Genomic DNA, 20489 nt, shown 5'->3' on the forward strand with positions numbered 1-20489 from the left:
TACGAGTACAACAACATAACGATCGCGCGGATCCGCGAGGAAGATCCGCCCGTCAACATCTCCCGGGCGGGACGCGAAGGGCTACGTCTCATAAATTCGATAATACATAACCGGCAACGATCGCTCCACTGGTGGCAGGTAATAGTTGCGGGCGATAAGGCGTGCAAGACGAAGACAAAGATACTGCAGGCGAAACTACGGAAAGAGAAAAAGAGAAAGAGAAGAAGAAGAAGAAGGGCCGTTCTCCGGACCGACCAAGGCTCGGTGTTTTACGGTCTAGCCCCGCGATCGCAAAAAATCACGGATCGCGGAGAAATGGCGGTGGAGAGGTGCAGCTGCATATGTAAATTCTCATTGAACGCGTAATTACATTAATTGTCGGCTCTCTCTCTGTTTCGCTCGGACAAATTGCGGCTTTAAAAAGCGAGAAAAAATATTTTCCGACAACTCGCGTCGCATTGCGGAAACAACTTCCTCCTCCCTCCCACCTAACGAATTAAGAGAGGGACAGCTGGCTGCGACAAGCTGCTTGAAACGTACCGTGTCGAGCCCTCGCTTATACCCGCGTATCGCGATTCCTAATTATCCGTGTCGGGGTCTTGCGGAGACGAGAAGACAGGTGAGAGAAAGAGTGTCCCCTTGCGAACGTCCCTCCTGTCGCGCAATTTTATACGTGCCGTTCAATCAAAGATAATTGTAGGACATTAGTAGGATCGGATTGTACGGAAGGATATGAGCTTTTGCAGGATCGCGAGTCCATGTGTATCGTTGAAAAAAATTGAACACGTCGCCGCGCGTAACGTGTACCTACGGTGCGGTGTCTGCGCGCGCACGTGGAATTCGGCTATTAAGCCGAAACCCCGAACGACCTATAAAATTCGTCTGGCCTCGCGTTGTCTGCGAGCGTGCATTAAGCGCTTGCGGTTATGGGTCTACGCTCCGCACAGGTGTGTCCGGACCGCCGAGGGACTGTGCGGCGCCGAATATAAAGGATATTCGCGAGCACATCCCGCGCATATTAGGTACGTACGTGCAACGCGTTTCACCCTCCTCTCGAATAAATAATGTGCGAGAAATCGACGTGCCGCAACGGCGGTTAATTATGCGCCCGGACGAGATAAAGTTACGCGCCCGTATTTCGTTTATATACGCGCGGCAAAAGAATTTCCGACGGACACGGCAAGAGCGTGTGCGATTCGTCGCGAGTTATTAAGCGCCGCGATTATACGGGACGTCATTCTCCAAGGATCGTTCATTCTCCGAGGATCGAACGGGCCGCGCATTATTCTCTCTCTCGGTCTTTTGGCCAGCCGGCCTTATCGATGAGATTATAGTCACGGATCGCGAACAAAGTTTTTCCCTCGACTCCCTGGACTCTCGCGCGTTACACGTGCAGAGCCTTCTTCCTTCTCGAGCGAGCCCTCCTCGGCGTTTTACGATCTCTAATTATAACGATTACGCCGATCTTTTACGGGACGAACTTTTCATTCCTCCTCGCGATGTTTCGCTTCTTAGAAGGAAGGCAAAAGAAATGGAGGATAGAAAGAATAAGGATAATCTCTCATCTCGAGGAGCAGTCGTCCAATTCGGTTGAATATTAAATCATGCACGCTATCAAAAAAAAATCTATTATATTTTTTTGAACATTATTAACGATCGATTAATCCAAGCGTAAACATTACGTATTATACTTGATAAGATTATCATGTACAGGAATGCGTCAAGAGAGGAAGCCGTGTCCGGTCTCGCCAATTAGGCCGCTTTCTAGGAAGAAATTGAGACAAGAGGCAAGAGGCGAGAATGGAGGAGAGAGAAGAGAATGAGAGAGAGGAGCGGGTTCGCCGCGGATTCGTCCAATCGCGTTCACATTCTTAATGCCGGCTGCAGCGAACATTCAGCTGCCGCGTGCCCTCGGGCCGTACGATTCGAACGGCTTCGACGATATATTCGAAATGATCTTCCACCTCCTTGGCCGCCTCCCTCCCGCTCTCGTCTGTCTCTCGCTCTACTCCTTTTTCTCCTCTCGCGGGGTTGCGAAGTTCCGTCCAATCGCTGCCCACGGAATTTCATATCGACGCCGGGGATGGTGAACGGCCCTCATCGTCGTACATAATAATAGAGCAGAATATAATGTTGGCGGACGAACGACCCGCGGCTAAAATGTATTACGACCACGGCACACAAGCTAACGCAACGATGCAACAACACCAACGGAAGCGTGTATATACCGTCGCCATCATCTTCGGCACGATCGACAACTCTCGTCCGCCAATCGTTGGAACCGTGGCCGACTCCAACTCGACGTTAGGCGGTTTTATGCATCGCGAAATTATATATTACGTAAATATAATGTATGACTCATTGTGGGAAAATATACGATCGATTCACCTATCCGAGCTACGAGCCATTTGTCGACTCGGAGATTCCCCCTCGAGATTTAACGGGGTGAAAGATATATTGTGTACATTCGACGTGACGTGACGATAACGCGCATTTCGGAGATGTTTGCCTGTTATTTCTCGCAATAAAGAAAAAAAAACAGATAAAGCTAGACTCTGATCTGCCTCGTGTAATGTCAAACGGCATCGCTATAGAATTTCTCGTACAGGTAGTAGTGACATGTACGAAGAGGAGAGATATACTATACAAAGAGACAGCTCGAGAGCCGATATGTCGGTGTACGCGCTACGTGCATACATATACTCCCTCTTCCCCCGGATCGCATTATGTATACCCGAAGAGAAGGTGGCGCGGAGTCGGTGGTGGAGAAGACGCGTACAACACGTGATGTACATAAGGCGCAGGGGGAGGATCGAGAGGGAGCAAACCGGGAGAAGAAGGAAAAGGGGAAAGGGGAGAGAGAGAGAGATAGGCGGTAAGTACATAGGATGAGACGTTTATATACCCCCGACGATGTCTATAACGCCTCGAGTTACGAGACGCCTTTACGAGCGAATGCAACTCGCGCCAGACGTCAAGAGGCGAACCCCCGTTTCGAAGTTTGATGGCGCGACGCGGGCCCCGCACGAGCATATAACCTCCGAAATATCTCGCTCTTTTTTTTCCCCATGCTCTCGGCACTTTGCTTGTCCCTCTTCCTTAAGGCATAGAGAGGCGCGAGATAGAGAATTAAATCGTCGACGTATACTTTTGTTACTGGAAAATGATTTGTAGTTGAACGCTCTATTACGCAGGGGATGTCGCGCGGCGCGTTGGGGAAAATGCAAGAACGCGCGATGTAGAGAAACGGCACACGCGTGTCGTCAACAATACAAGACGATAGAGTCGCGCCTAGAAGTCGTGTCTCTATGGCCAGACAATTTCTTCTTTTCTAACGAGCGTAGAATTTCCAGCGGCCGTCGCTTCCCGAGTCGTAATACCCCTCCCTCGCCGAGGGAGCAGCGGGTCGACTGGGCCATTAAATTAATAATTTGTGGTCGACAACGGCATTGTGAGATCCGATGCAATCGTTATAATATGCAGGATTTTATTATCGGTCCCGATGGCGTATGCTAATTTACTGCTAATTGTATTCCGCGGGCGACAATGATGCCTCGGTGGCAGAATGCAATCGCTGCCGCAAACGGACGTTGGAATTATTGTCCGCGCGGGGACGACGCGGCGTCGCCCCAAGCCGAGCCGAGCCGAGCCGAGCCAAGTCGAGTGGAGTTGAGTTGAAGTCGAGTCGAGTTGAGTGGAGTCGAGTGGAGTGGAGTGGAGTGGAGAGCCGCGTCTACGTCACATTAAAAAATAACTCCGAAGCGTGACGATTTCCCAGTGACACGCGTGAAAAATTGCCAAGTAAAATCGAGAAACGTTAGGCGAGGCGCCGACGAGGCTCCCGCTTCGCGTAAGGCTATTGCAAATAACTCCGAAAGGTGTGGGACTAACGGACCCCTGTCTGACGAATTTCTCGATAACGATCCTTCGCACCGGAAATAATTATTTATATATATCTTTCATTACATTGATCATTATTAGATCTGTGCTATACGATTCTCTTATCGTTACCTACATACTTTCTAAAATTCACTCAGAGAATGGTACGAGGCGCGCAATTAAGCATTCTACTCTAGTAATGGATAGTTATTGGAGAGCGATACGCGCTAAATAAAGCCGGATTTGATTCTTTTCGGAACTGTCCAAAGGTCGTTAAAGTATCGATAATAACCATTCATTACGCGATTGCACGAGCCATTTTCGTATCGAAGAGGCGGCAAAGTGTTGCGCGCCAGCAAGGGTGATCGTTAAAGCGTGCACCGGCTTTTCAAGCATGCGATCGTTCTGTCGTGCGGAGGCGAACATTGACTCGTCCAAGTCACCGCGATACGTTTGTAGTTTTAAAACCGGTCGTTAACAACGACGAGCTTGTTCCGGCGCGTGATTATACGTGGTAGGTACCGACAGAACGCACAATTTTAATATACGCTATAGCACCTATCGTACACTCGTCGTAATGATAATGTTCTAAATCAGCCGAGCTTAAGTTCGCGCACACGGCAAAATACCCGCATCGAGCGAATATTTCATCGACGTCACGATGTCAATATGTATAAGAGTGACTCAGGCTACCAACTGGAATAATTAATGGCAAACATTAATAACAGCGAGTATAAATGTAACTCGAGTCGAAATTTTTTTTCTCTCAGGTCTCAATCTCAATTTTCAATTCAACACCTACTTTAATACATAAAGCTCATCTTCGAAAACTATTTAATTGATAATTTAGCTCCTTTTCAAAATCTCTCAAAGTGGGAAACTATGTCGTTTACTCAATTCTTATATAAAGTAAATTTATTGAAATTTTCTTCACAATTCATACACGTAGAAAAATTGAGATTGAAAATTTTGTCTCAGGCATGATTGATAAATATGTATGTTGAATCCGGAAGTATGCACGCATTAACTTTTGCAGCGGCCGCGTTTAATCTTATACGCACACAGGCGAAATGCGTATCGGCATGAGAGCGGAAATCGAACTTTTTCTAGAAATTTCGAGGACTTGGTATGTTTTCTAGAAACATACGGTGGGCATGTGCTGCCCATTCCATTGCCGTCCCTTTAGCCAAAGGGAGACAGAAAGAGAGAGGGAGAGAAAGAAAAAACCACAGTAGCTCATGGTTTCTGAAATACGGATCAGAAAAAATACTTCTAAAAATATTTCGTGATTCCACAATTTTCCGATTAGCAGGTAGAAAGGATCCGCAGAATGGTCGAGTCACTTCAATCGCTATCCTTAAATCTATTCTTTTTGTCGTGAACAAAGAGTTTGCCTACATCTTTATATCAATTATATATTTTAAATAAATGATCAAAAAATAGTAAATAAAAATATTTATAAAGAACTGCAAAAGTAGATGGAGAAGGGCAGCGGGGGAAGAGATAACACTATCGAAAAATTATCTCGAATATCCTAAGATTCTTGAAAAATCTGTCTTCACTTATCTATGCTATTGTTATAAAATAGATAGATAGCTTGACTTTCTTTTTTTTTATTTTTTATTTTTTGCGCGACTTTAGCAGTGACTATATTTTATAATAGATGATATATTGACTGTGTATTGATTATCTATTATGTATACATATGTATGTCCGAGGTACACACGCGCAATGATATTATCCGGTATAATAGATAATCAATATTAATATTCAATATCATCGAAATATGTCTATCGGATACACATAATAGATGAAATATTTCATAATATATAAAAAAAAACAATTTTCACAGAAAAAAAATATTCGCCAAAATTAAAAATAAAAAAAAATTGTTATTTTAGTGGAAAACTTTGAGATAACAGAAATCAGCTAGGTATAACATTAGTACCACTCCGTACAACTTCTTACAGTTTTCTCAGTGGTACCAGGGCCGAATTAATGCATAGGCAAACTAGGCACTGCCTATGGGCCCCCACCACGAAAAGGCCGCCACCAACCAATGAAGAAAAATTTTTTTTATATAACCAAAAAAATTATATTTTATAAATAAATTCGTAAATGGTTAATGATGCATTTCACTATTAGTTATTATTTGTATTATATTAATTACAGTTCCTTTTTTAGTGCTCAAATGTTCAAGTAATTTTCAAAAAATCCTACATAGGCCCGCACCAAAATCTGCCTAGGGCCGCATATTAGGTTAATCCGACCCTGGTACCACTGAGAAAACTGTAAGAAGTTAACCGTTCCTTCGTCGGTGATCTCAAAGTGAACCCTCCTGTGGAGAGGGTTCGATATTCTTATTCATACAATTTTAGATGAAAAAAATGGAATTGCTGCAGCAAAATTAGATAAAAGCCGCAGGACTTTTTAGATAGCAATGCCCAAAATCAACTAACACCCAGAGTGCATTTGATTTAAAATCGTGTTGCTCACCAAAAGTCTGTTGTCCGGTGTATTGCGCTCTGCTTTGTACTTATAGGTATTCGATGCTAAATTCCTCTCTCTCTCTCTCTCTCTCTCTCTGTCTCTCTCTCTTTCGCTCAATCAGATCCTTAAAACTCGAATAGACGCGGCGCCTAATACTCGAGTGAAGTTTTTCTCTGGTGCCGATGGTTTGTGTGGGTCAACTAATCTGCAGATTCATAGATCCGGAAATTGTGCACGGTAAGAAATTTTTTTCTGTCGAGCATTCAAGCATCAAGATTTTTTTCCGTTATTGGAACTTTCATCGTAAACTAAAACCTGCGACGAATTGTTATCGGAAATGTCGCAATTAAATTTACATTTATGTAATTGTGATGCTATCGTAATATATAGTGTTTAAAACGATAGCCTTTCGGTTGCGTCAGAGTCAGCGGCGCGCTACCATCTAGTTCTTTGCAATAATTTCACGGTGAAGAATTCTGAAACAATGAGATCGTTGTCGACGATCGAGGTACGATACTATGATTTATTAAGACGAAAGTAGGGCGCCAGTAAAACGTGCATAGTCGAATACGTCGGCGAATCGTCATTCAATGACTATCCTGCGTGAGCGAATGCAAAAGATTATAATATCTCAGTCGACGAAATCAATTGCCAGGGTCATAAATATATAGGTAATAATATGTTGCATTATATTCTAATACCAGCAGCAGCGTAACGGTATATACTGGGAATAATTATTACCACCAAAGCAACGACTGCGACTTGATGCGGCAATAGCGTTTTATTACTTAGTCTTGGTCGCAACATAGTTGATAACTTTCTCTATGTATTAGATTTTTAGAATGGAATTTTCTTTCTTTCCTTTCTGTTCACCGATTAAGTTGGGGTAAATTTTCTAAACTCTGAAAAATTTTGTCGAGATCGCAAAGTGAATGTGAAATATTTTGTCTTAATACAATTCTAAAAAAAAGAACGTATTGTATAACAATTTTTTTCAAGTCCATCGTAGCGAGCACAATGACCCTCCCAAAAATATAGTGTTTTATATCGAAATTTAAAAAAAAAAGCATGAATTTTTAAGGCTGAAAATTTAAAAAAAAAAAGGAAAGAGAAAAAGAAAAACAAGCTACCTGCGACCAAAAGTTATTGAGTACAAATCCATAAATGAAAATTTAATACATGTTACAGATAAAGAAACGAAAAATTATGTAGAAAGTTTGTATATAGAAAACGTTAAAACTTACAACAAAGCTTTTCATTTTGACCCTTTCACGCATCAATAACAAAATCATAGAGATTGTGTGTGTGAGATGGACAAGTCTTTAATAATTTCTATATTGCAAGCTGTGACTATAAAATATCCAAAGAATTTGAAATGAGAAATATGAAGATTCTTTATTCTTTTCTTTCTATTCACAAGTTTCTCGTCCTTGCACAAATTTTTTTCTAAAGAAATCGGAAAATCAAATTTCTAACAAAATGTGCAACCATTTCATTAAATTGTTACCTGCTGAGCATAATTTCAAATGTTCATTCGTTCCTGTTTCTGCTACACGTTCAGTTATAGACTAACGCATAAACCTGATCTTGACGAGTAATAAACGAGTTATGGATGTTAAATCGAATCTCGCAGCATCGACCACGAACCGCGGAAAAGAGCTTCGCGTCCGCAATAGCGATGAATGTTGAATTCAGCGGCGTCACAAATATTATATCTTTACTCGTGCTTCGTTTTTCACTCGCTGTAGTTTTCCGAGTGTTCGAAACGATACAGAGGAGAGGAAAACGAGGAAAAACGATCGCATTCCCCGGAATCGCAAGTAGGTTATTAGTAACTGGCGCGATTCTCGAGTGTTATAATTCCGCCGGGCATTAATACAGTCACGGAATCGGATTTCTTGGTTGGAATCATAAAAATATAATTGCGCCGATTGCGACAACATTTATATAGGCACCGGCGCGAATAATGATACGTGAATGGACGCGTTTTACTATTCTACTTGGCTGGGCTACGTAATTTTGCGTGTTGCGTGAACATAAACGCGCGCGAGCCCCCCTGTACGCAAAGTATATCCCCTCACTTAGTTGGCACAAATCACCATTAGCGCGTTAAACGCGAGATCGAGGCGCTAAAGGACAGTGTCATTGGCCGTGTCATTTCGACGAGATCGATCTTACGGAACTAATCATTTTATGATATAACGTGATGAAGAACGAGTCGTTTTTTTTTCTCCCGCACAGTCTTTGTCTCGTCCTCGATCAAGATACACTCGCTTAACTGTCTGTCATTTCTCTGTCAGATCTCTATATAATGGAGAGATTTCGCTTTGTATGTGGTGCATCAAAAGGTGCTCCAAAAATTAAATACGTATAAGGAAAATTAAAAGGACGCGGCGTTAGTTTCGAAGCACAAAATCATGTCCCCACTTTGCTTAATCAAATACGTACGAAATTAAATTTAAGCGTCTCTTTTCCTCTGTTCCACGCGGTTCCACGAAACGGTCAGGTAAGAAGTCGACGACCCGGTCGACCCGAAGGAAGCCGCGAGATTCCGAAGAGGATGCAGAAGAGCGATGGACCTCGGTAAAGCAGGTGGAGAGGTAAGGAAAGAGAAGCAGAGGAAAGAGGGAAAGAGAGAGAAAAAGGAGGCGAGCAAGAGGCGCGAGTAAAGTCAAAGAGTCAACACGAGAGCCCATGGACCTCAGTGGTCTGTCGAAGCGCGTCTCCCGCTTCGTTGTTTGTACGAGTTGGACGAAGAACCCGTTTCCCTCGAACGAGCGGCCTCGCGGACATCCATCCAGTCCGAGTTTACTTAGGACCGCGAGTGATATACGCGATGGCTCAAATTAAATATTTCAACCGAGAGGGGAGAGGCGCGGAGCTATACCGAAATACCATAAAATCGCTTTATGTTGCTCGCCGACATGAACGCCCCGTGATTGTACTTGATTGAGATACGACGAAAAAAAAAAAAAGGAAGCGCTTAAGTAATACTTTGCGACGCGGTTGTTGCACGATCTACATGAATAAAGATAAATGTATATGAAAAATTAAAATGGATACGTTTATACTTTAAACAACGCCGATAGAGAGCTGTACTAATTTGCAATTCGCTCTAGTTGCGATTCGATTTTTTTTGTTTTCAATAAGTAAATTACACATGACTCGAGAAAAAAATGAAAAATGATTTAATACATGCAACACAAAACGCCATTGTGATGCAGACAAATGTGACATAACGTGACAGGCGTGTTATTCTTGCGGATAATTCGACCGAATGTAAATTCTACCCCAATTCTTTAAACAATCGGCTTAGGTGCTATCAAAGAGAACCGGCGCGGTGCGGCGCGGCGTGCGTCTAGAAATGGTCTAGACTACGTCTTAACTACGGAGGCTCGTGTCGAGGCATCTTGCATCTCATACAGGATCCCTCTTTTAGCCAAGACGGCGCACGACTCGATTCAGTAGTCTTTTCCTCTCATAAGTCTTGCTAATGGTCGCCCTATACCTTTCCTCCGCAGACAAGGTGAGCTAGGCAATTGGATGCTAACCTTTCAAAGTCCCTCTTGACTCGAAGAAGACAACAAACGCATACCACGAACCACCGACTCATCTCGAACAATCTAATCTGACATATCGTCTGATGCACCAAATTGCGTGTGCTTCCTTATCTTAATCGGTTAAGAAAGGGGAAAACTTTGTAAAATACTTGTGTATTACGTTTTTTGTATTTTTATCTCATCTTCCTTAAAATTTTCCTCTTATTTCAATATTCGTCTTAACATAATATATCTCGGAACGTTGATGCTGGTACGATATTGTTCGAAGCTATTTTAGAAATTTCTATTGTCGTAAACGTTCTGTGAAATCAGTATATATGTATATGTATATATATACTTTATCGGATAAAAGAGAAAGATGAATTTTATTTCTTTCGTTCGGCTTTTAAATTTTAGATATGCTAAAAAAACGAAAACGCTAATCTTCTTTCTCGGGCTAAGAGGGATGAATCTTGCGAGATAATCCACAGTAATTGTGCAGTTAAGACTCGTCGAAATACGGAATTGGCGATTGCGTTTCGTGAGGTGCGAGATATAATAAGCCAGCCTGAAGCAGAAGATGTACGGACTATTATGGCTTGTTGGATCAGTAATCTGCGGTCTATAATGCGTAAGAGACGGTCAATTCATACCGCGATTTTAATATTCGATACATGCCATTCAATATGTTCCGCCGCATCCTATCGATAAAAAGGGATATCCGAAGAATCACTAGAGAAAAGGACTAATTAGCAATTTAAAGGCTAGTTGCTAATATATTATGACACTTGGATCGCAGATTTCTATACACGAATCGAAATTGTCCTTTTATTTTCAACCTCAATTTTCTTATCTTTACGAATTCCCGTAAAGACTTTCGATAAGTTTGATTTATATAAGAATCGAATTCCTATTGTGTATGTTAAATAATCAATATGATAAAGAATAGTTTCCCACTTTGAAAGAAGATCTTTCAAACAAACAAAACAAAACAAATTTCAAAGATTAAATAATTTCAAAAGAAAATGCTTAAAATATCAAAATAAAGATTATTAGATTACGTTCATATCAAAAATAAGAAAAAAATTCGATTCAGGTATAAACATTTGAAGATTGTTTGAAACAGCTTTTTATCCGATACGATGTAAACTACAATGAAAGAAATATTTCATCTTCACATTTCTAATAAAGATATAATAATAATTCATCCTCTATCAACAAAGGATACATTAATTATTATCAGCCTCAATCGAAACTTTATTATGAATGTGATATTGATACATTTATATATACATATATATGTATGTGCATACTCAAATAGTATACATATTTCTTCCATTTGCAGTTTATATCGTATCGTCATCGAATAAAATGTTGTTTAAAATAATTTTCAAATGTCTATACCTGAGTCAAAAATGTTTCTCTTATTTTCGATATGAACTTTCAATTTAATATTTAGTTCAAAGTCGAGCAATTTTCATATTTAAAGAGAAGAATAGTATACTGTCATATATTATTAACTATTATAACTTACGTTAATAAAAATGACGCATAAGACATCCTTCATTTCATGCACGTTATCTTCTAAACGCGCAATATCGATTCATATACAGGGTGTCCGGTAATAGTCACGCCAATCGTCGTGTGCAGATTCCTGGGATCATTTGGAGACGATTTTTCCTCAGCGAAAATGTCGAGGGAGGTCATTATTTTTGGCATGTTTTCAATTTTTGCCATCATGTATCTTTGTAACTAAGCCTTAAATTAAAATTCTATTAAAGTAAACTCTACCTAAAATTAACTGAAGAATGTGAATTTATTATTATTTTATTTCCACAAGGCTTAGTTTGCGAAAAACCCTTTATTTTTAATCGCTTATAACTCGAAAATTATTGGTGTCTCGACATTTTTGCTGAGGAAAAATCGTCTCCAAATGATCCCAGGAATCTGCACACGATGGTTGGCGTGACTATTACCGGACACCCTGTATAGCCTCGCGTCATTTCAAACGCGTTGCAATAAAAACCCTATAATATATTATATATATATATATATATATATATATATATATATATATACTGATAAATAATTCTTATCAATGACATTCATAGCATCATTAAATGAGCGACCGCGAACGTCGTCTATTAAATAAAATTTCTATGATTTTACGACGGAATTAAATTTACGGTTATTTCAATCATTTGTTATTCAGTTTTTTTAAAAATAATAATTGTAGAATGTGAAAGATCATACAAATCTCACATATAGCGAATATTATACGCGCAATAATGAATAAGTAGAGACATGCGGGGGAAAATAAAATTTCTTAACATTATCGTTAGAATTGTGCAAGTTTAACATTTTTGCAGTCCACTTAAAAAGGTATTATTAAGAAACTTCCTCCGAACACATAGACTCGCCCGACGTTGACGGGGACCCGAGGCACAGCATTTCTGCGTTGTTTTCGATAAAATCGGTGTCATTAAACGATCGATAATCGTTGTTCGCGAAAGGGCGACGTGGAATAGCGCACTAACACTGCGCGATCGTGACGATCGTATCGAGCTTTTCGCCTTGTCGCTTTCAAACCCCCTCCCATCTTTTCGCTACATCAAGGCGTATCGATAATATCGAGCCGAGTGACCGATTACTCAAGTCTTAGACACGCCACATCCCGACATGTTATAAAACTTTACCCCTTAATGATACGTTTTCTTTTCAGACTTCCCTTTCGATATACATATATTTTCCGGCGCCTTTTTCTCCACGAACATCATCGCGAGAGAAGATCTCTCCAACGCGGATATCAAATTCTATCCCAAGAAGAAATTTATGATAGAAAAAGTGCCTATTACTTTATACACGTTTTCTCGAAATTAATCTCCAGTATTCAAATGAGAGACGCGAGTTATGTTTCTCCTCCAATTTTACGGCCAATTCTGGCAAAATCAAGGCAGAGGAATATTCCTCTCTCTCTCTCTCAATCTCTGTATGCAGGGGACATCATCGATTCGCGGTCATCTCGAGAGAGAAAAGCCGGCATATAGAATACGGTGCGCGACGCGTACGCGGATAAAAGCAAGGCGTGACCGCGAGGCGCTCATGGACCAATCGCGATTCAGTCCTCCTCGTATTTTTTTTTTCTTCATTTCATTGAGGGACGCCCCTCTTCTTGCCGCCGCGCTTCGATGCTCTTGCGCCGCCGCGCCGCGCCGCGCCGTCGCCGTGGTTCCCCACCCTGACGAACGAGAAAGAGAGACGCGTACAGCTTCTTCGCCGTGCGCGTCTGCTGTGAATCGGGATCATGCGCGGATGCACGCGCCTCTCTGCGAATCGCGTCCAAGACGCGCTTCGATGCGTACGAATAATTTAACGCCGCGGGGGGGACGGAAACCCGGCCGCCCGTCTGTCTGTACTGCTCGTTCTCGTCTAATTAATAACGTTTCATCAACCCTCTCCTCGAGATGTTGAGGAACACGCGATGGCATTCGCGTCGAAAGATTTATACATCGATACGAGATATCTCTCTCTCAATGAATATGTACATATGTATATCCTTTGTATTATTTTCTAATGACAAAAGCGCATTTTCGGACAACCTAGAGTCGATTTCTCCTAAGAAAGATTATTGCTCGGTTCGATTCGATTTTACGGATGCATCCTTGAAAAAAAGAGATAAACGATTATTGGGCCCTTGCAATTTTCAACCTGACCTTCTCCTGCGGCCAGCCATTCTAGAGCCTTCAGAATATTACTTCCAAAATCTAATTATGAGATCTTTATTGGCCCTATCGTAAAACAGCCGGAATAATAGAGCAGTTCGTAACTCCCCGTGAAACCGTCAAGGTTACACGTTCTGTTTTTCCTCTTCTCTAGGCATAATAGATTGTATATTTTCGAATCTCGATTTAGTAAAATCTAAATGTCGGAAGGATTTGAAAGGATTTGAAAAAATGCATCGGCAGGATTATTTTTTCCAATGCCATTCCTATCTTTCATTATTAAATCATTTACCCATTGTGAATGCGTAAATACGTATCATCGAAAGTAGGTAAAGATTTTAAGATTTTTTTTCTGTATCTCAATATTTCTTTTGGCCAACGATGGAACAGTCGTAATCGTCGCAACATGCATCAAATATATTATTTAAAAAAAGATAAAAAAATGTTACAGAGATTGATAAAAAAAAAACGTATATGAAACACGCGTTGTCAAAATCAAAATTTGAGAAATTAAAATCAAAACTCGAACCGAACAAATTTTGCAATCTCCACGATCAAGGACACCCGCGATATCCGCCGTTAGACGACAAATGCGGCTTCACCGCAAACGCCGGGGCCCGTCGTAATGAGATGTGACGTCACGACATGGCGTCTGCAGGTGAACGAGCAGCGAGAACCGTAGGTGAGCGCATTCGCTAGTCGATCCGATTGGCCGAAGGGGGAATCCCCGCCCTTGCGTCGTTCGTGCACACCGCGAATCTTCCCCTACCTTTACCCTTTCGCGATTCCACGCGAATCTCTATCTTTCTCTCCCTTTCGCTGCGCTTTCCTCTTTACCTCTGTTCCTCTCCTATACACACACCTACCTACACACGCGCAACATCCTCCGTTTCTTTTTTTACTCACGACTCGTCGTAGCGTCGTCGCGCACTGATAACGCACATACATAAGTTCATAGAGCCTGTTTACACCTTTACCTATCTACACAACGCTGAATGTATGTGTGTGTCGCGACATATCTCCCGGTCTTACTCTCTTCCGTTGCATCGAAATTATCAGACGCTTACTCACTTGCGCACATGCACACTCTCTCTCGAGTATTCTCTACTCCATATCAACGCGATTAGCATGTTTCCGAAGATTAGCGCGTTTACGTAAATTCGCGCGAATCAAAATCGCGAGAGGAAGTAAGATAGAGAGCCTCTATGTATTTTCATACATAGATGGATAGATATTTAGTCTCGCGCGTGAATTGGGAGCTTTATAAATTTCACTCACGACTAGCACGCGAACCAGCAGATAATAATTAACGATGGCAATTATACATTAAAAATTCAGAATTGTAAAACGCACATAAATAGACGAAGGTCGTAAAGTCTAATGTCATGAGGTACGAATTGAAGAAATGAAAATATATACGAAAGCATTAAATACAGTCATCTCATACCAGATAATCACCAGAAAGAGCATCAAATATAGTTATTACTATACTAATGACCTAGAAAAAGTGGATACGTTGGATGTACAGGAGATTAGGAGCTTTCCGTGTCGTCATTTATGTAATTACTTTTAGTTAATTATATACATTTAGAATCAACCGTGCATTTAATTTCTGAATTAGGTCCGTCTAATGCAAAGTTACTAAACATAATACATAATAGAATTACAAATAATTGAACCTATGATTTAAATAGAGATTTTCTGATCAATTTAAAATCAATTTTTAAAAAATCGATAATTTTTCGATAATTTTTTTTGAGTAATAAAATGATACAATGTAGATCTGATAAAAATGGAAAGTACGACCCGTGCGGTTAATTTTTGAACGCTCGTTAATGTCAGAAAGCGTCACAATGAAAATTGTAGTAGATTAGCGCATCTTGAGATTTCAAATAAATTACCGCTATTAATACAGATTGCAGTAATTATTTACGCTCCGCGTGCATAAAACACTTAATACTAGATTCCACTATTACTCCGATTTTCCTTTCCTTTGAATTATATGTGAATAATTTTAAACATAATTTCGAACGTAATAAAAAAATCGAAAGTTTAAATCTCGTGCTCACGATATGATTTTTAATAAAATAATTAAACGCGTAAAGTGTTGCAGAGAAAAATATTTATATATTGTGAAGAACAATTGTTTCGAGATCTCTCGCCAACAGTAATTTTGCCTCGAATAACATAATCTTGATTTTTCCCGATTATGTTTTTTATTACTTTTTTATTACTAGTAGCTGTTAAATTTTTCTAATAAGACACTATAATTTTTTTATTGCTTTAGTCGATAAAAAGCCAAGGTTAAAAGTATACAAAGATCAGCAGTATTGATAATTATAAATATATCGACTTTTTTTATATCAAATGTACAGTGAAAGGTCACAACGTAATTTAGCTGATAATAATTTAACAAGGCATATTTTTTTTCTTATATTTCTTTTTTCCTTCGAATTTCGATAAAAAAACTTTTTATAAATACATCGAAACGCGAGTTTTATGAGGACGAGAATAATCAAGGACGTAAAATATACATTTGATGTGAAGAAATATTCCCCAAGCGAGCGCGAACGCGAGAGAGATTGGCGTTGTTTGTAAACTAATATCGCTCCACTGACGCATGCTATCGAATCGTTTTAACATATATTTCTATCGACGCGATCACACACGATCGTGGCTACCAAAATGTATTACTCAACCCGTTGAAAGTCACACTTGTTTGCGATGCCGGAGAAATTTGAAACCGAAATTTAATCACGAAATCTCTATATGAATTCGATACACACGATCATATATATGTACATTTTTTTTTTACCATAATTTGTCATTCATATATTTTTACAATCTACATATATCTGCATGACTGTTATATAAATTTTCAGTTTACAATAATGATATATCACCGAAAATGTTTTTTCATTTATATTACATATACGTATATGACATTTATTTATCTTTTTGCTACTATATCTGCTATTTTCATATAATGTACTATTTCAATGACAATTTATCTAAAATTCGATAACAAAGTTTTAATTCTTTATTAAGAAGAAATTACAGATTCTTAAGAAGATATATTAAATGTGTGCAAAAACGAAAAATTTTCACGATTTAGCTATTTTACGGTTTAAAATTTTTTGTGTCCCTCCTTTCAAATTGAATTTTCTACCTAATAACATCTATTTTGATACTTTAGTCAGATAATTTTTTTGAAACTATTTAAGTTATATTTTTGCCAAAAGCTCCTCTCTTCCTCTTATTGTTAGCAGAAAATTGTTCAAAGCTCAATATTTATAAAAATTAAACTTGTCAAAATCTTTTTTAAACCCATAAATAAAAAAATTTAGAATAAAAATAAAAGCACAATTTTCTATGTCGAAACCTGACTCTGCAGGTAAACTGCCATAGATTAACGATACCAAGGTTATTGTTATGGCAACGCTAGACACAAATAAATTTCTTAAATTCCTTTCCTTCAGTATTTTAAAATCCTGCAGCGCAGGATTTATAGTATTCAGTCACTTGCAGAGACTATTTTAGTAGTATTCTATACTTTAATAGTATCCCACAGTTTGTCGTATACCAATAACTGTTACGACAACATCATAGTAACGTAACTAAGGTATAAAGTTAACATAGTATGTTGTATAGTAGCGTAGTAAACGTTGTTTTCAAGTTGCATTTCATGCAACTTGTGAGATATCTTTGAAAATGAAAAGAAGATTTCATTTTTACGTAAAATTCCAAAATTTGTTCACAAACTCTTTCATAAATTCTCCGCGATTTAGAACTAAGAAAAGACTGCCAAGACTGCATAATACTCGTGGCAAAGATATATACGATCGTTTTCCAATATGAATTTGATTGCACTAGGCCAGTGCACATTAATGTTACTACAATAGTTTTCATTTATATTGAATAGTACAATATATGCATAATTCTCGTAATATTAATTCGTAATATTAATTATCATATTGTTTTACTTATATTACTGTGAATTTCTACGCGACAATCTTTAATGTGCATCAATCTAGACTAGTGCATCCAAAAAAATTAGCTTAGAAACGCAGCAATATGCGAGATCATGCGTTTTTCCTAAAGCGATTCTTAAACAGAAATATTATCTGAAAAAGGACATTAAAATGATGCATGTCGTGGCGCGTTTGTTAGAATAACAGTAACGATTGACTTAACCTCTACGAAACGATTGAGAGATGTATTTTTTCCTTACTTAATTTTAATTAATTGAATTTTATTAATAACGACTCCGAATTTGATGCAATATTATATTATACGTTTACACACATGTAACGAATGTAAAACAAAGTGTAAAAAAATCAAGTTGTTTTACACTTTAAGAGAAACGCATAGCACACAATTTGATTCCATCAAATGAAGATGAGAAGATATTTACCAATGAACCTTCCGGTGTCGGATGCTGTCCGTTTGTTCCGTTTGCTTCGTGGGCTCCGTTAGTTCCGATTGCTCCGTTTGCCATCCCTCCGGGAGTCTCGATGTCTTGTTCGTCGGCAGAGTCCATCGCGTAGGATGGCTTCGGATCACTCTTTACCCTAATTTTGGCTGTTTTATCGCAACACGCAATTGATAAAACGAGCGTTGACGCGCTGTTGGAGAATTCTGAGAATTTCGGACACGCAACTTCGGCCGCGACTTACGATGCGGGCCGGTAGATTCGAATCTTAATTGTTAGTCAAGTTCAAGTCGAATATGTGTGTCGCGCGCGAACAAATTTGCGAGATTTTCCGCCGCGAATAAAGTACCGTCGGCAACTTCACGCCGGACGCCAGAAGAGGTTATATCGATAAAGCGAAGATATCGCGAGCGAACGAGATCGATGAGGATGTATATTTTCCCGCACAATTTCGTCGCACTGTTTTCTCCCTGTCTCTCTTTCTCTCTCCCTCTCTCTATCTCTTTCTTTGTTCTTTCGTGTTCTTTTTTCACTCGTTTGCGTGCTACGTTGCGAAAACGCTGTCGTTGTTCTCGACGAACCCAAAGGGCTTCTGTTGTGCGCGCACAATAGGATCAGAATTTCTACGAGAGATTAAAGGAAGCAAGAGGAAAAAAAGTATGCGTAATATGAGATGCGATATGAGCGAGCGAATGTACAACAATGTGAAATGCTGCAGAATGTACGATGTGCACACGTCGTATTGCTTCGAGCAACTAATGAACTAACCTCCTCTCGCAGTAAACTGAATCGGGAAGAAAAAGGAAGGACGAGGGAAAAAGGGAAGGGAGGGGGATCGAAATGATCGGTTAAAGTGGGAGAAATCACAAAGCCAATGAACGAAAGCGGGGATGATGGAGCGGGAGGGTGAGAGGGAGGGAGGGGATACGCTACGGGCGCCGTTATCGAAAATTGTTCGATGCAACAAATTATCCGATCCCCGGCGTTTTTCCGCTCGTAGCGCGATCGCGGGCTCGCTGGCCCGACATATGTAATATGATAACGCGTCGGCGTTAAGGTCGGCGACGAAGGACGACGAGAGGCGAACGGACTCTCTGTGGACGATCGACTCCGCGAATTGAACCCGGCGCGAATAAGGGCGAGAGGCTGCAAGGGACGTGCGCGCGCGCTCTCACGTACTACCGCGTTCTGAAGACGGTGGCGCTGACTAATATAACACGATCCCTCCTTAGTGCTCTCGATCCATTCTCTCCCCTCCTCGCGATAAAAAGAAACACACACAGACGCATCTATATAGAGGCGGACGCTGTGATGTTGCGCGTGAGCATCAGGGATAGGCGGCAATAGCGAGATAGTCACCGCCCGCTACCAAACACCTCCCACGAATTATCTCCTTCTCTCTCTCTCTCTCTCTCTCTCCACTTTCCGATCATATTTTCTTCTTCCCTTTCTCCTTTCTCCTCTTCCCGGGCTTTTTTCCCGCGCGATTTGCGTTACAATAATGTTCCATTTTTTTTTACAATCATGCGCATTTGGATGCAAAAACGTTTTATTCGACGCATATGATGACGCGATAAAACTTTTCTATATGATTCTCTAAACTCTAAAGTATTTATAGACAAAACTCATTTATACATATACATATATGTATATTATAAAATACAGTAGAGTATTTATTTTATTTCAAAGGAGAGAGAAGAGGGACTATTCTGGGCGAGCGATTACATTAAACTGATTAAACCAAATTCATATTTAACATTAAGCAATGGAGTGTAGTTTTATTTATTTGATTAATAAAATAGTGCTCTATATAAATGCGAAAATGCCGAGGGGTTGGTCACTGAGGTAATTTTTGTACAAGGGCTAGGTAATTCAGCGGCAATCCAAAGGAAATTTTGGGTAATCCAAGGTAATTTTTGGTAATTCTAAATAATCTTTAGCATTCTCAGGTAATCTTGCTGGGTAATCTAATAGGAAATCTAAGTAATCTAAGGGTAATATCAAATAATCTATAGGTAATCTAAGATAATCTTTAATTTTTGAACTTAGTGAACGTCATTGATGAATTGTATCTTTTTACAATAATATACATTTGCAGTCGATTTTTGGAGTCGACGCTTCGTAAAAACGTGATTTTTATAATTTAAGAATTGTCGTGGTTAGGTTTTCGCGGTACCATGTCTTTTTCTCTCAGACCACGAACACACGAGCATTTAAAAATTGCGAAATGCATTCTTATCTACAACTTTTGATAAGCCATCGTCATTTAACGGTAAAACAAAATATATTACAATTTTCTGTATTGAATATCTTCCGGTATTATTTTCATTTTTACTGCACTTTATTTTTATGGATGTATTGCAAAGAAAACAACTAACAGTATCAAAAATTTAATTTTCATTCCCAACGTTTTTGGGAATAAAATTG

General features: G+C 39.7%; 1 protein-coding gene across 5 annotated transcripts in view; it reads right to left on the reverse strand.

The window, feature by feature from the left end:
* Positions 1-19233, reverse strand: part of Retn (retained) — a 98223-nt gene extending 78990 nt beyond the window's left edge. For 3 of the 5 annotated variants that reach the window (XM_083045293.1, XM_083045292.1, XM_083045289.1), the window contains exon 1: positions 18045-19233. In XM_083045293.1, the coding sequence (XP_082901419.1) occupies positions 18045-18170 (126 nt within the window). In that variant the 5' untranslated portion in view covers positions 18171-19233. Of the gene's footprint in view, positions 1-11442; positions 11491-18044 lie in introns of those variants that run through there. The other 2 variants (XM_083045288.1, XM_083045291.1) reach the window with 2 other exon arrangements.
* Between the last annotated feature and the right edge of the window lie 1256 nt (positions 19234-20489).

Source organism: Prenolepis imparis, unplaced genomic scaffold, assembly GCF_030444845.1.
Source record: "Prenolepis imparis isolate NDT839.2.m4 unplaced genomic scaffold, iyPreImpa1.0 SCAF_9, whole genome shotgun sequence".
Classification (NCBI taxonomy): Eukaryota; Metazoa; Arthropoda; class Insecta; order Hymenoptera; family Formicidae; genus Prenolepis; species Prenolepis imparis.